The sequence below is a fragment of the Vitis vinifera genome, chromosome 2, assembly GCF_030704535.1.
Source record: "Vitis vinifera cultivar Pinot Noir 40024 chromosome 2, ASM3070453v1".
NCBI classification, from domain to species: Eukaryota; Viridiplantae; Streptophyta; class Magnoliopsida; order Vitales; family Vitaceae; genus Vitis; species Vitis vinifera.
The window spans coordinates 8,278,403-8,295,888 of NC_081806.1; the positions used below are offsets into that span (position 1 = coordinate 8,278,403).

The window sequence follows — 17,486 nt, forward strand, 5'->3', positions numbered from 1 at the left end:
AATTAAAAAAATAAAAAAAAAAATAGTAAATTTTATTAAAATAAAGAAAGTAGGTAAAAGTGTGGTGTTGGGAGGAGAATTATGTATGGTACCACCATTCAGGATTCAACCAAAATCAAGGTTACAGCAGCACCCAAAAGCTATACAATGATATGACGGGAACAAAGGTATTCTTTCATTCTTTTTTTCCTTTTATGGAAGTGTTTCTCTTCTTTTCACTTTTCTCATCACTTTCCTTTTACTTTTACTTTGCTAAAGACCAAAAGGAAAAGTGCTTGAGTTTCAGGACTGTTAGCAACCCGGATTGGGATTGTGCCTTCCAACATACTAATTCTAATAAGACCCCATTCACAGTAGCATACTTGGAATGCCAATGATACTAATAATTGAAGATGATTCAAACAGAAAACACTAAAATGCATTGGGAAAATGGTCAGTAGTTGAATATTTGAATGGCAGGTTCCAACACCCCAACTCCAAAGCAATTGGACAATCTTTTATTTGATCAAACCTTTTTAAAGAGAAAAAAAAAAAAAAAAAATTGTTGCAGAGTGTACTAGTAGAAAATATTCAGTGTTTTTGAGATAGGACTACATATAGCCTTTACAACACAAAAACCAAATCAGAATATCAGTTTTCCACTCCAAATAGTCAAATATATTGACAGAACACTGCTACCATAAATGACAAGTGCCTGGATAATACAAGAAACTAGATTGGAAGCAGCATCTTTTGAGAGGGATGACTGGAAGCTACTTCACCATGTCCACGTGAGCAAAATTATGGCATAAATCCTTACAACCCACCCCAGCTGCTAGTACATGTTTCCATTTCTCCACCCTGATCATGTCTTCTAAGAAGCCTCACACCTGCATTTCACAACTCTAGCACCTAATTTCATATGAACCGGCTTTGGTAATATAGCGCACCCACTCAACGGTATTGTACCCGCTCTTCTCCCAGACCTGTAGAAAGTTGGTAAGGGTGAAGCTGCTTTCAAAAACATTGGCATGGGCATTCTGACTAGTTCAGCATACATACCTTAAGAAACCGAACGCGTAAACCAGATGCTGTAAACATGGGAACCTGCAGGAACAAGGGTTCAGATTGAATCACTATTCTCCCCTGTTAAGAGACTGTATTATCACATGGCATGAGATTGGAAATATATATTTTTTTTTATTAGAAACAACAGTATGGTATATTGAAGTAAGTAAAATAAGCACAAAAAAGGATGAAAGATCCTCAAAAAAGTACACAAAATAAAGCAAGAACCTCCAATTTTAAGAATCTATACAGCTATGAGGTTCTACAACCTATGTCCCATGTGGGAATATACAAAAATAATCTATCCTAGCTAGCCCACTCCCTTGGAATTACACAGCAACATCCAATCAAGTTGGATCGAATTAAGGGGAACACCCTTAAAAGTTGTGTAACAAGATGCCCAAAAGGAGGCTAGTTAAAAAATCATGACCCAAGACCCACTGAAGATCCTGCCTTATCCTCAAAGATCCTAGCATTTCTCTCCAGCCACACTATCCACATCAGAGCAAGACAAACAAGCCTCCACAACACCTTGCCTGTATTGGTGTTTCCCAATCCTCTATATGAAACGCTCATTATGTTGCACATACTCCTAGGAGGAACCCAATCCACATGAACTAAGCTGAATAGTCTATGCCATAGCCCCAAACTCAATGGGGCAATGTAAAAAGATGTGATCTACCATTTTGCCACTCTCCTTACACAAAAGACAAACATTAGGACTGAGGGTTTTGTAGGATCTGCTCAATTGTAGCATGTCATTGGTGTTTATCTTCATGAGTATCTAAACATACATGTTAACGATACCATGAATTTTAGATTTAGTGGTGGTTAGGAGTTAAGAGTAACAACAGGATGTCATATAATCTTGGTGTCAGTCTATTATCAACAATAGGTTACACTCGATGAAAGTATAGAAACTATTTATCAGCTACATAATGGAAATATGCAGAACAATCAGATAAAAAAATTATGAGATAGAAGGCTGCAAATGCGAAGAAAATAAGAAACAACATAATTAATTAAAAAAAATATACTTGTCCAATTGATAAACCTTCCTTTTTGTTAAAGTGGGGAATCAGAGACCAGATAGGCATCTATAGGTTTGATGTGTAAAAGTGGATTTGCCCAAAAGAAGACAAAACAAGCACTATCATTCGAAGAGAATAATAGTTAAAGAGAACCAAATACAAACTATTGTTTCAGACATGAATCAATATACTTGAGATTCCTCCCAAGTTCATATTGGGTTTGAACCCACGGAGGCACTATTGCTTTTTATCGTTCCTAGTTCCCAACCCCCCAAATGAAAGGAAATCCCATGACTACAGGAATTTCCTATTTTCATTAGATTGGTTAATATTTTCTGTTTAGATCAATTACTAAAAAAAATGGAAGAATAATAAAAAAGCAGCACCCTGCTGCTTACTACAATTACCAGTAGAATTTTCCTGAAGAAAAGTTTCTTATCCGACCCACAAAGAGCCATCACACAGATGTTAAAATAGAAACATCTGAAAAACGGAACCCAAATTTTTAACTGCTTCTACTTTTATGATTCCTGAATTCTGGCATTAACCTCATCAGAATGCATTATAGTAGAAAAACATTATCATATAAAGCCACTCTGATGTACAGAAAAATATTTTTTTAGGTACCTGGAATTCCATCTGAATCGGTGGCCTGGTCCAAGACTTCTTTTCTGCCATCGTGGAAATCAACTCTACTTCTGCACTCATTGTTGGCTCAGTTTGTCCAGGAAACTTTCTTATCCTACAAAGTTAAAAAGAAAATTACACACATAAATTAGCTATTAACCCCCCTTCTGAAATGTGACATTTAAAAGAAGATTTTATTTTGTTTTTTATTTTGGATAAATATGACATTTAAAAGAAGACGGACAATATTGGAGTGTACAAGATAAAGAAGAAATGGAATTAAGGTGATAAACATTTCATAGATTAACATCTGTTGTACTCACTTCCAGATCAAACAATCAGTAGCAGCATTATACTTTGCTCGACCTGATGTAACTTGGAAACTCGTTTTTGCTGTCTGCTTTGGTACTGGAATCTTAATAACAACTCCAAGAGCAAACATTTTTGCGCCAAATACACTCTTGACCTGAAGATTGGGTCAATAAGATAATTGCACGATCTTGAATATCATATCATTTAAAATGTGAATTACAAACCTTGACATTCACTTCCATGCGTGTCCGACCCAGTTCCTTAATTGTTGGCAATACTCGGAATGGAAGATTTACACCCTCAGTGATACGATACCTATGGAAAATATAATTGTAAAGGTGGAGGTAAAAAAATTAAACAAGGATCTTCATTCTGGAACCATTAACCAACTACAACACCCCATCTGGTATCTCTTTAAGAATGTTATGACCAAAAATTTATCCAAAATAAGCATCGTCAAGGATCTCATTGTAAAAAGGAAAGTATACCATATTCCTTAGCATTCTAAAATTTGCCTACAGCTGGGATGGTGTATCCAGATGCCAACTTTTACAGTAATGTTCAACACAGAAGGAAAATTATGGAAAACCAATCAAGATGTCATTAATACTTCATCACTACTAATTTACAAGGCAATACATAATAAAAAGAGGTTGAACGCATGAGTAAACAAGAGAAAATTTTGAGCTTACTTCATCAATTCAAATTCACCATCTGGTGGCACAAAACTGACGGTCTTTTCTGAGTTAAACCTCGTCAAATTTACGCACTGGTGGAAAGTAACATCATCAAGCTCAATGGTTTTGCCACTGTAAAAGGTAGCATTATCAGAGACTAAGTTATCAAATCAACCAACATCACAGCCTAAAACAAGCCATTTGAAATAAATATGTGATAAACAAAACTGTAATGCCCAATATACTGCAGTAACAAATGAAATAAAAGCACATTCCACATGTCAGTGAGAAATAATAATTTCAACTAGAAAAGTTATGTTAAAAGAAATATCACCAACAAAAACTTCCCAAAACAAAACAGGAACAACATTAACTATCATAATTAGGAACCTCATACTGAATCCAAACTTCAAAGTGTACTTTCCAGGAATGGAAACATTTAAGGATTGTGAAATATGTCCTTCTATGCATCTAGGAAGGCTTACAAAGAACCAATCTGGATTAGATTAAGAATAGAAGTCAGACCGAACCACATGAAATTGGTTGCAGATGACGAATGCAGGGAGAAAGTGAGCAATTGGGATATAATGATAATCTTAAAGCTGAGGGTAATGAAACTTAAACTAGAGGAAAAGAAAAGAAAACAGGAAAATTTTAAATAAGACACAATTTACAGAAACAGAGAGGATAATAACCTTGCTTCGAAATACTTGAAGTAGCAAAATATAAACCAACAAATCCTTTGCCCCCTTCCTCTCCTCTCTAGCACCCTAATCTTTTTTAATGAATAAAGCCGGTTCCACAATTGGCAAAGAAGTCCTATTTTAAATATGTTAACATTAGTTAAAGCCTTCCAGAAGTGGATCCTCCAAATTGATAAAATTAAAGTTCCCACACAGTAAACAACATTTTGATACAACTAATTTCTGGCATACAGGTTTGATAAAGCATTTCTTCAAGCCAAATTCTAGTGTGCATGTTGAGGAGGGGAAAAAGAAGGAAAAAAGACACTAGAAACACAAGCTCATATAAAATTTCATATTATTATGTCAAGAGCAAACTTATGCAAGCAGAACCATTAAAGAGAAATCAAATTTCCGAAGGAGACACAAATATTGAGCTAACAACTGGCAAAAGAAAAAAAAAAAAAAGAACTATGAAGAATAAGATAGGTGTGCCTCAAAAAGTTACCTTTTAGCAGGACGGGATTTAAGTTGGGACTCTTTCTCAAGGCCAATTTTATCATTTAAACCCAACTTCAAATCAGGCATTCCAGAGAGGAAGCATTTCATTAGAATTTTTCCAGTTACATCACAGCGTAGAACGCTACCTACAATCACCAAATTTTACTAAGTAAGCAAACAGAAATGCATTGCACAAAATATTTCCAAGAACAGCATTCACCTTTGGAAGACATTAGAAGATTAACACTTTCCACAATATCCAGAAACACCTGTAATGAACAGATGTCAAAAATCCATCAGAATGACCAAAATCACCATGGAAAATTGCAGAAAAAGAAAAGGATAAATCACCTCATTCTTTTTATAAACAAGGCCCTCTCTCCTCCAACCAACAGCACCTGTAACTTGTAAAGTTGCATTGGGGACTGGTTTATCTGAAGGCTATTTATATTTTGGCACATTAAAGAAAAATAGTATTAAGGAATCTTCAATAAAAAATTCACTTTAATATAAAGGAATCTTCATTTTAATAATGTATACTTAAAATATAAACCATTAAGTACAACTTAGAAATCCACGGTAATGCCTCATCTGCTCAAATTACTAGATTCCAAAATGTATAGCTAAAATAAACATCTAACCTTGGATGAGAATGGAGACCGAACTCCTTCTTGGGTGATGTAGAGCTTCAAAATTTCTGGAGAAAGATTTTGTGGATAACCAAAGTCCATGATTTCTGCAAGTTCAGAGTATCAAACACTCATCCATTTACATAATGATTACAATGCTGCATGAATATAGTGCACCCTTTCATTTGTTACATGGTGATTAATACAGAAAGTTCTCCATGAAGTTGAATACACACATATTTATAGATAGATTAGATTAGACAGAACATATAAAGACAAACAACAAGCAGATGGTCCAAAAATGCAGACAATTTATCCCAGAAAATTAAAAAGTCTAGACTCTAGAACAAACAATCTGTATGTGGCACCAAGCGCAAATAAGTGTAACCAATTTATTTGTAAAGAACACAATACAAAAAGGAAGATCTAACCAAAAAACCGAGAGATATAATAACAACTACTCAACTCTCCCCCAGTCTTTATGCAACTTCCACTCTCTCTCTCTCTCTCTCTCTCTCTATGTTCCATTAGTAAAAAAAATAAAAATAAAAATAAAAAAAATAAAAAACTACAGCATGGACCTTAAATACTAACCAGCTAGAGTAGGATTCCCTTGGAGAATTAAATAAAACACTGCATTAGCAACATCTCAACAAATAAATGAAGGGTAAATCAATCAAAGATTCACAGCTCAGGAAATGATAAATCCAACAATTTTAATTAGAAAATCTCAGCCTAGACTTGAACCTAGAAAGTGGCACATCCTACAAGTCTACATTAGATTTTACCAGCTTGATGGTGTCCTATCTAGTGTGCCATATGGGTCAATTAACAATCTCCATGTGCCACCACATGACAAGTGAGTCCTAAGAAGTATGGAAAGATATTTGAGGGACACATCCATGCCAAACAAACATCCTGGAGCCCACTAGAATGCCACCATGTTTCTTTTCATATCTCCATGGCTTCTCCTTCCTATGCGAAGGGATGGTAGAGGCACCCTAGTATAGACATTTAACCCTTGGGCGAGATGCAGATGCTCACCTGGCATGAATGCCAAGAAAAACATCCAATCACTTTACTCCTTCAGGATGAAAAGGCTAGCTCAATGCCCAGGCACAGCTTTCTCCTTAAGATCAAAACAGAGAAGTCACTAGCCTGGCTGCCCCTACCCTTTGTCGAGGGCCTGATTCAATAAGGGGAGCTTATACATCACTAGCTGATCTTCAAATCAAAGGACCTAGATCCCTCCCCATGCACAATTCTTTAAGATGCCCTCTAAGCACAGAACCCTGAAACTGATACTTCCATCCAACTCAGAGATGGGGGAATCTGACACAAACTCAATGCACCTTATGGTGGGCCTGATCTTCCCACCACCAAGAACTTAGAGATAAGTTGAGTCTTAATTTGCAGCTAGAACAAGTAGTTCACCAATGCAGGAATGGATCACATGCTGAAACTGTTTCAGCCAGTTTGGGGAAAAAAAAAAGCATGGATGCCCATGTCCAGGGTAGACATGTAAGAACCAGCAGACTTATTATCTTATCAGTGATAATTATCCACAGGACACTCTAACTCCTCATAAGAGAAATTCCTATGAAAAATAAAGTTACTTGATAGGAATATTGTTCTAGAACACCATTGTTCATGATTCCCAACAAATCTCACTCTTCCTTGTTGCAAGATTCTCCTTGAGTTTAGTACCACATTCTTTAAACCCTCTCTCTCCTCTTTGTTAGACTCCGACATCTTACCATCACAGTGATCGACCTCCTCTCTTCCTAAGAACCAACAACAAGCATAACTTACTATCTCCTAGCATACAGCTACCAAGTAGTATCCTATGGATTATGGCATTGATACAGACGATCAATGTTGACACAATGGACATTCAGAAAGCCACATTGGTGAGGTTGTTAGCACCTTCGAGGAAGAGGCCCTTTCTCTAGTGATTTAAAGATGAAGGTGGAAGCAGATTTGGATGCAGACTTGCCATGGGTTACTAAAGGGAGTAAAGCTACTAGCAGTATGGTCTCCAGTGAGTCTGATTAAATTAAACCTTTTAAGGATGCACTCTAGACAACCTAGGTCATCTAGGAAATGGAGGTACCATTAGCATAGTCGTTAAAAACTTATGATATACGATACGGTCCAAGGATACGATACATTTTTTATGAGAATCTATATGTATCAAAATTTGTATCATATCTTAAGCATATCTTAAGATACATATACAATACACAATGTTGTACTTTGGGGCACCTTGGTGTTTTTTGTTTATGACATTCCCTTGCGTTACTCATCAAATATCTATCTATCTATCTATCTATCTATATATATATATATATAGACACACACACACATTTCATAATACAATACAAGATACAACAATACAAGAATGCATACACATTTAACTTTTTTCATAATTTGTAAGAAAATCAAATTCAAAAATTTTCTTTCTTAAAAGAATTATTGCATCAATTATTTAAAATATACAATAAGGCTATAAATTAATTATAAAAGGGATGGAGAGGTAAAATAATTATATATGAAAAGCTACATTCATGTTATTAAAGGTCATGTTGGAAGTTATGTAAATTTATTCTTACAATGAATATTGGAGAAGTTCCATTTGAATGATTTGAATTTTGACATTGAAAATGATAGTTATTGGTGACTAAAAACTTTTACTTAAATATTAGTTTTTCAAGTATAAAAAGTTGGAAGCTTGGCGATGATATATAAAGACATATAAATCAACAAAACTTATAAGAACATATGTGTAATAAATTTAGAGCTAAAAATTATATCTAAAAAATTTAAAAGTTATTTTTGTGAATTTTGTGATGATATATAAAACTCATAAATTGTTAGATTAAACTTTTCAAAAATCTAGTATTCAATGTTTTCATATGGTATGTTATGGTTTAAAATCCTTAAATCCTACTATCTTTCATGAGACTAGTTATAGGTCATTTTATACTTCATGCTTCCAATATTTATGTACATGTATGCGTATTTTTTGTATTTAATTTTCCACTATATAAAAACTTACTATTTTTTATATGATACAATACACGACACAAAAAATAAAGAAATGATACATGATTTTTTTTTTTTTGATCAATAAGTATAAGATTGTATTGCAAAGAGGCGCTAAAGAAGCGACCCACCAAATTACAGTATAAAGGGACTTACCCCCTTACAAAAGAGCCCAAACATCAAAGGACAAGGCAAAACAAAAAAAAAAAAAAACCTCTCCCTTAACGCATACACATCCAATCTATAAAATCTATTAAGGTCGAAGGACCATCTTTTATCCACAATTTGGATTCCGACCACAAAAAATACACAAAAGATGCTTTCAACTTTTGAATGGACAGCTCACAATCCTCAAAGGCAATTGAATTTCTAGCCTTCCAAATAACCCAAAACAAGCATAACGGTCCCAATTGCCACACCACCTTCCTTTTCTTTCCCACAAAGGACCCCCTCCATCCTACAAGGGTTTCCTTGACCGAACGGGGGAACACCCACGAAACACCAAAAAAGGAAAGGAACACCATCCATACTTCCCTCGTTTTTTCACAATGGATAAGAAGGTGATCAATTGTCTCCTCACTCTTATGGCAAAGAAAACACCTATTTGCCATAACCCAACCTCTCTTCTGCAAACGATCCAAGGTTAGAACTCTCCCCCAAGAAGCCTCCCACGCAAAAAAGCTCAATTTGGGCTGCACACAAGAGTTCCATATAATTTTTGAAGGGAAAAAAGCATGAGACCCCGGCTGCATAGTCCTATACAAAGATTTCACCGAGAAGTCCCCATCTTTTGATGCCATCCACTTCACCTTATCCTCCTCATCCCCCCTAACCTTCTTCCCCTCCAAGCAACAAAGTAGCCACTCAACATCTTCCATCTCCCAATCGTTGAAAGGTCTATTGAAACAAGGGTTCCAAACTCCCCCCCCTTCCCCCCCGGCTGTCCACACTTCATTTATCCAAGCCTCTTTGTTCGAAGCTAAAGCAAATAAAGAAGGAAAGACCTCGCTCAAAGGGATGGTTTCACACCATTTATCTTTCCAAAACTTCACTTTCTCACCATCACCTACCACAAAGCCAACAAAAGGGGTCACTTTATGTCCCATTTTACTTATTGCCTTCCACAACCCAAGCCCGTAGGCCTCCCTAGGCTCACAAGATCTCCACCCTCCTCTTTCCTCCCCGTATTTCCCTCTGATCACTTGGTTCCACAGAGCCTTTCTTTCATTTGCAAAACGCCACACCCATTTGCCAAGGAGAGCCCTATTGAAGGCCCCAAGATTCTTAACCCCCAACCCTCCGCTTCTTTTGTCTAAACAAACAATTGACCACTTAACTAAATGTGGTTTTTGCACTAGAGCCCCGCCACCCCACAAAAAGTCCCTTTGAATCTTTTCCAATCTGATTCTAACCACTCTAGGCATCTGGAAAATCGACATAAAATAAATCGGTAAATTTGCCAATGTACTACGCACTAGGGTAATCCTCCCCCCTTTTGAAATGTACTGACGCTTCCACATAGCCAATTTCTTTCTGAATCTTTCTTCTATTCCATCCCACGCTGCAACACTTTTAAACGGGGCACCTAACGGCATTCCTAAATAAGTGGAAGGCAATTTTCCCACCCTGTAACCAAACTCATCAGCCAACTCATCCACATTCTCGACTCTACCAACCGGAATCAACTCACTTTTCTCCAGATTTACTCTTAACCCCGAAATTGCCTCAAACCACATTAACAACCAGCCCATATACAATAACTGCTCCTCCTTTGCTTCACAAAATATCAGTGTATCATCAGCAAACAACAAGTGTGATATCTGGACCCCTTCGCCTCTTCTTCCCCGAATCAAACAAGGCGCCAAAAACCCCCCATCCACTGCCTTTTTTATCAAAACACTGAAAGCCTCCATCACCACTACAAAAAGGTACGGCGACAAAGGGTCTCCTTGCCTTAACCCCCTTGAACTTTGGAAAAAACCCGTAGGACTTCCATTCACCAAAACTGAGTACCTAACAGTGGATAGACACCACTTTATCCACCTGCACCATCTTTCCCCAAACCCCATCTTCTCCATCACTGCTAAAAGAAAGTCCCAATCCACATGATCATAGGCTTTCTCAATGTCTAATTTACAGAGAATCGCCCCTCTATTGCTTTTCACAATGGAGTCAATTGCCTCATTAGCGACCAGCACTGCATCCATAATCTGCCGTCCCTCCACGAAAGCATTTTGGGCCGTTGAGATGACCTTGGCTAAAACACCCTTCATTCTATTAGCCAACGTCTTAGCTAGCCACTTATATAACCCTCCCACCAAGCTAATTGGCCTATAATCCTTCAAATCTTCTGCCCCCCCTTTCTTTGGAATCAAGACTAGGAACGTTGCATTCAAACTTCTTACAAAGCTCCCGGTCTCATGGAATTGCCTAAAGAAGTTCATGACCTCTTCTTCTATATGTTTTACGAGTTAACAAGTACAATCATTAGGCACATTAGGGATCACCATGGTACATGTTGAGAGCCTTCTCAAAACCTATAGAAGAAGACCTGGCCATTGCAGCAGAGCTTTGAGTCTATCAATTTATGGGTGGAAGGAGGTTTTGCTATTATGATTTCATGTGTCCAACTCCAAGAGGGGTCATTGGAAGTATGACAGATGGCTTCACTTACATTGATCTTTTTCTTGGCTTCCACATTCAGGTAATCATATGCAAATCAATTAGTAAAACAAGGAGCTAAGCAAAGGATTTCTTTGGCAAGGGATACCTCTTTGAGTTGTGCATGGTTTCTCTATCTTGTACATGCTCTTGTTTTATCCTTGACTTGTATGGTCATATTACTACTCTACTTAGTTGGTTCTCCCTTCATTTTGTCATCATCCTTCGTTTTTTCAGAAGGATCCCTCATCCTTTGCTTGTACTTAAAAAATTATACTAAGGAACTGCATATGCTAATTGGAAGAGGAGGATCTTGCAAGTATATAGATATAGGAGATTCTTTCTTGTGGAGATCTGTGTTGATAACCCAACAAGTGAACACGTTGCCAACGGAGGGAGCCAACTCCTTTGTCTCTTCTATGGGGAGTACAGTTCCTAATCATCCTTGATTGAGAAGGCATTTTGTACTAGTTTGTGCCTTGTTTTATTTCTCTATTTTATATTTTGTTAAGGTTCTCCCATCCTTCTATGTAAATTCTCATATGCTTGCTCTTTGTTTAAGAATATCTTCCAAATTCTACCGAAGAAAATGTTAACAATGTTAATCATTATGAAAAGTAGTTTCCTTAGTTTCAAATTTTTCGATAATTTTAAACTGAACCACAAACATCCTCCATATATAAACCTAATCACATTGGGCAAGTATTTGTAACATAATAAAATAAGTATGAGTAAATTGGTTAGAATAGCACCCAACCCAACATTAGGCTGAGTTAGCATTTCTCAACCCAAACCCAATCCAAGTTTCAAAAGCTTTAGCCTGATGAAGTTAGATTGACTCATTCCATGCCATTTCCTTCCTAGCCAAGATCTCCTTGCTTTTCTTTTTGTTTTTCAATTAGCTATGATGCAGTGTGGTTGTTCAACTTCTCCCATGCCTTTGTTATTTTAATATTGTTTTTCCCTTTTATATGTACTCCCATTCAAATGCTCTATGTTCTTTACTTATAGGTAATACTCCTATGTTCTATCAAATGTGTTATTCTACTTAGTCAATGAAGTATAGTTAGGGTTGCTGTGGATCTAGCCTAACAAACAAGCATATCTTCCCCTGGTCATGCCAGGTAAAGGTGCAAAGCTATAAAAAAATGAAAGAGTTACCAACTGCAACCTAAAACCATTAATACAAAATATCCTCCAAATTGCATACCATCCAATAGCTCATAAATCAGAACAAAGTTGTTACGAATAGCATCTTCATCGAAAGCCCCACCAAAATAAGATTTGAACAGCGCAACAGCCTGTGTACAAGATAAATAGTAAAGGCATCAACTATTGCAAAAGACAGAATATCCCTTTATACAATTAATGACTATTCAAGAGGAACACCCAAGGGACAGGAGAACAGAAAACAAAAGCCAAGAAGCCCTGGCCGGTGACTACAGTCACGAGCCAACAATAGCCTGTCAATTAAATCCAAGAAATAAACAAGTTCACCATCCCTAAAAAATTCTTAGGCCACAGAACAACCAATTCAAAGACTAACCTTGTTGACTGAAGCTTATTGCTCATTTATATGGACATAGTCAAATTCGATAAGATGCAAAAAAACAAGGAGATGACAACTACCTCAACAACAAACTTGAATGCACAAGCTACATTGGCATTGCTGCTGACCACAATCACAATGTACACATTGCTGATTCTCATATAAAAGAAAGAGCAACCTCCAATCTGCCGCACAGGACATGTGCCAAGTTCTTTTGTTTGCATTATATGCATCCGAAAGGCGTCCACCATGTTTCCCCTGAAAAATTTTTTATAGAAGATATTGAGCATAAAAGGTATACATTATAAATCATAAAATAGAATTCTATTTATTAAAGTGCAGCTTACAACAGAATGACAAACATTAATTTGGACGGAGGGGAAAAACAGATGTTCTACATGGCAGAGTTAACAAACTGACAAGAAAAAATGCCAAGGAATCAAGATACTTACTAATGCATTAAATAAACACAAAGAAAACTTAGGGCCTGTTAGGGAACTAGCTTTTAGAACAATTTTCCATTTTCCAGAACAAAAAATTACAGAAAACACGTTTAGCAACCAAAAACTGTTTTCTGTTTTATGTTCTTAAGAATAGAAAACAGGGTGCTTTTAGAGAACATCTTTTAGCTGTTTTCTGTTGTTTTCACTTGTTTTCTACGGGTTGTTTTAACAAATAATTATGCAAATATATAAAATAATTTAAAAAAAACACTAGATATAAAAATTATTTTTAAAACATATTTAAAAATATTAAAAATAGGTTCAAAATATTTTAGGTTTTCAAACAGACTTTCATTCTACAAAAATTAGAGAATAATTTTCAAAAACTATTTTTCAGAATTATTTTTTAAAACAACTACCAAACAAACCCTTAACATCCAAAAGGCCATCTTTGTGTGTGGAGAATTTTAATTGAGAATTCAAACTCTTCAGGTTGAATTTCCAAGAAGTGAGATTCATGATGTTTTAATATACATCAAATTTAGAAAACGCACATCACTTTTGGTTGATTATTTTCAGTTTAAACAAAAAAGAAACTCATTTTACCAAAACAATCTTGTTTTAGTAAGTTCACATTTTTCTAAGCCAAACAAACTGCATAAGTCACCACAGTACTCATGTTTGCAAAAATGCCGCCAACACCGCCAACATAGACCGGTCATTTTTGGTTAAGCTACACAAGAAAATTTTGAAAATCATCTAAATATAGAAGTTTATATAAAATTAGCAGTTCATGCTGAGTCAAGAATTTTGAGATAAAGGAATTAGCAACTCTTTCCTGCAATGTTTAGAGTTAGAACTCATATGTTTCAGAGGAATTGGACTCCCCATGGGAATTGAAAATTCCCAAAATTGTTGAAAAACAATTGAACTTCTAAAAATTCCTTGGAATTCACAATTCCAAGCTTAAATCTAAGGTAACAAATGGGCACTAAAGAAAATAGAGGCATATATTCTACCAAGCTTAAAAATCATGGACAAAAATAGCTTCCACTCCTCAATCTCTTATAGAAGTCTTCAAGAAGCAACCAAATTTCAAGATAACATTTCAGTTGACCCTTTTCCAATCCAAGACTCCACAATTTTTTTTACTAAAGTTCAAGTTCTTAAAATTTTAAGACATAATCATAAACTTGAATACGAGCAATGAATGGTAAAACTAAAACCACACTTACAAGGCTTAAATAAGAAACCCTGGTACATGAAGGTTTTTTTACACCGAATACACTCAGACAGTGGTTTTCAGTTTACAGAAGTCAATTTTGCTAGTAATTTAGAATTTGTTTTATTTCATTTGATAGAGGAAAATAACAATGATAGACTGCATTAAGTGATCACTCAAAATGTATGTGCACAATCTTCGTCAAATTCTAAGAATTTTCTCATCATTGATCATGATCCACATCAAGGAATGCAATGATTATTATACCATTGCAATTCAAAGATCCCTGTCGATATAAATTGCTTCTAAACTCCCATCACTAACCCTAAGATCATTGGACTTGGATTTGGAAGCTGACTCATGAGTTTTTAGTTTTTCCAAATGCTAACCCAAGTAGTAATAGCCAGTGTTTAAAGGCTATTGAGGCTTACCTCAAGGCGAAGCGAGGCTCTGTCAATTAGCCTTGAGGCTATAGCCTCAATTACTCTAATTGAGGCTTAAGCCTCGCCCTATTGAGGCTTACAATTTTGAGGCTATGGCCTCAAGACTATTGAGGCCTAATCCTCAAATAGTCAAAGGGTTTTTATCCTTTGTGGGCTTTTGATATATATTCTATAAGAGGCTTAAGCCTCAATATTCATTGAGTTTTAATGGGTTCCATTATCAACTATGCTTTTGTGGGATATTTAATGAGTTTTAATGGGTTTCATTATTATCATCTATGCTTTTGTGGGCTTTTGATATAGACTTCATGAGGTCAATATTGGGTCCCAACTTGGTTAAACCTTTTATGAAATAAGAGCTTAGTTGACTTCCAATTAACCTCTTAAATGGAAGGAAAACATAGATATTAAGAAGAAAGAATAAGGGAATTGTCGATTGTCCCAAAGGCTGATCTCATATATAATTATTCTCTTACTACTAATAGATAAGAAAAATACCACTACAATTGGTGGACCAAGGAGAAGAATGGATGGATATTAACACTTATATGAGGATAATATAGAAATTAGATATAATTATATTCCTTGGAGGATCCTATTAGTGATGGTGATAGTGATGTTGAAAATTATTAGGTGAAGCCATGAGAGAGCTAAATATTAGAAGAGAAAAAAAAACACTAAATTACAAACTATTAACAATGATAAACAATTAATTTTATAGCTATGAAGTTTATGCCTTTTTTATCATTCCATTTTCTTATGACTTAATAAGTACTTTTCTGATTTTTTTGATAATTTTTTATCATTTATTTGTTTGAGTTAAGGCTTATGCCTCACCTCAAGACCACCTTTAGCCTTTTAAAACGTTGGTAACAGCCCCCATGCATAAACCAGAGCCTACACCAATTTCTACTCATTTAAATCCATGATGGGAATGTTATAGAACCATCAAAACAACTGAGCAACAAGTTAAATTTTCGAGTGACACTGGATAATACTTTCCATTTTGTTTCACTTAATATCAGCAACACTTAGAAAAACAATAAATATGAAGTTTATTTTTGAAACAAGTGTTTCTAAGAATACTCATTTGTTTAAATCAGTATTAGTATTTAAGTCTTTCATTTATAGGATTAAAAATCTGAAAAACTAATTTCGATAAATTTTTAATCATTGGCCCCTTTTTTGTACAACTGACCAACTACATTTCACCATTGGATGCATTTCTGCATGATTTGCAGTTCCATCCATCAGGACCCTTTCACCCGAATTTTCCGATTATTATCTTCTTTAATCTTTGCACAAAACCATCCTTCCTTTTCCCCTTTTAATTGTATATACTGATACCTATATTACATATTAAGAAAACCCTTTCCAACACATTAAAATTATAATGCTTGAAAGGAGCTTTCTTTCTCAAACATAACATGCAAGGTGATACAAATCATCCGTATAATAAACAAACACTTTGTCATAACGTATACATAAAAACACACCATTTCTATACAAAAATGATGAGAATATGAAAGTTCTAGGTCAAGCCATACCCAGAAACCCAAATTTTGTCAGATGGCACAGATCAACCATATGATACACCAACATTTTTGTTATATATAGACATTTTTATCTCAAAATTGTCGAACTACGAAATTTCTAGCTCCAATCACCGCATACCCAGGAACACAAATGCATAAAAACAGACACCTATTATTGAGATTATACAAATCAACCATAAAACAAACCAACATTTCTGTTATACATACAAGTACCCTGTGCTCCAAACCCCTATCTCAACAAATTGAAACCACCAATTTCCACCAATCAAGACACACAAAGATATAGAGATAGAAATAGAGATGAATATACCCGACATCGTCGCGATAGAGGCGATTGATGAGGACGTCGCCCCGGAGATTCAAGAAGTAGATAGCGGAAGCAGCCACCGGCATCTCCGATCCAGTGGATCCGATGCCAAACAGATCAAGGAATGGGGTTCAGATCTGCGGTGGTTGAGGCCTTGTTTCAACGACGTCGTTTCGATTGGGTTGGATCTCAAGCTCTGGAGATGACGAGCTCAACTCTCCCAAACGAGAGTTGCAGTCAGCGCAATTGATCTTGTGTTCTAAACGCGGTGTGGGCGCTTCGGATTAAAAATTCTACATATTATTATTATTATTATTATAAATATAATTTTAGGCCTAAAAAAAAATCATAATTAACATCAAGCACAAAAATGTAAAGATTAATTTATATTAATCCTAATTAAAATTAATTGCTAAATCATTTTCAAATTAGTCAATAAAGTTTTTTAATCGCCTAAATTTAATAGATTCAAGACAACCACATAGATTCAAAACTTCAAACCGAGCCTAGAATGATTGGACATGTGAGAAATGCTTTTATGAAAAATATAAAAAAAAAGTGATTAAAAAAAAACACACAAAGATAATAATTGATTTTATTATGACATTAAGATTTTGTTTGAGAACTATATTTGAAAATAGTTTTATATTATTTAAAAAAAAACACACGCATTTGACATTAAAAGAACTATTTTATATAATTATTTCGCAACAACTAATACCGAATAAATTCAAGATATCAACAATGATGAGA

The 17,486-nt window shown here is 35.4% G+C and overlaps 1 protein-coding gene across 1 annotated transcript; it reads right to left on the minus strand.

The window, feature by feature from the left end:
• Positions 1-475: 475 nt before the first annotated feature.
• LOC100250494 (AP-2 complex subunit mu) lies at positions 476-17,242 on the minus strand. The gene is made up of 13 exons (XM_002281261.4): positions 16,737-17,242; positions 12,843-13,020; positions 12,424-12,514; positions 5,520-5,614; positions 5,230-5,319; positions 5,099-5,147; positions 4,886-5,024; positions 3,710-3,826; positions 3,242-3,332; positions 3,029-3,171; positions 2,706-2,820; positions 1,042-1,086; positions 476-965 (listed from the first exon to the last, which is right to left on the minus strand). Exons 1-13 carry the CDS (start codon positions 16,817-16,819, stop codon positions 885-887), a joined length of 1,317 nt encoding a protein of 438 aa, XP_002281297.1. The 5' UTR covers positions 16,820-17,242; the 3' UTR covers positions 476-884.
• Positions 17,243-17,486: the final 244 nt, after the last annotated feature.

Coding starts and splice junctions, on each gene's coding strand:
- LOC100250494 (XM_002281261.4), bottom strand. CDS start 16,819: ATGCCGGTGGCTGCTTCCGCTATCTACTTCTTGAATCTCCGGGGCGAC. Junction 13,021..16,736: donor CTCTATCGCGACGATGTCGG/GTATATTCATCT, acceptor AAAATTTTTCAG/GGGAAACATGGTGGACGCCT. Junction 5,148..5,229: donor TTGTTTATAAAAAGAATGAG/GTGATTTATCCT, acceptor TGTTCATTACAG/GTGTTTCTGGATATTGTGGA.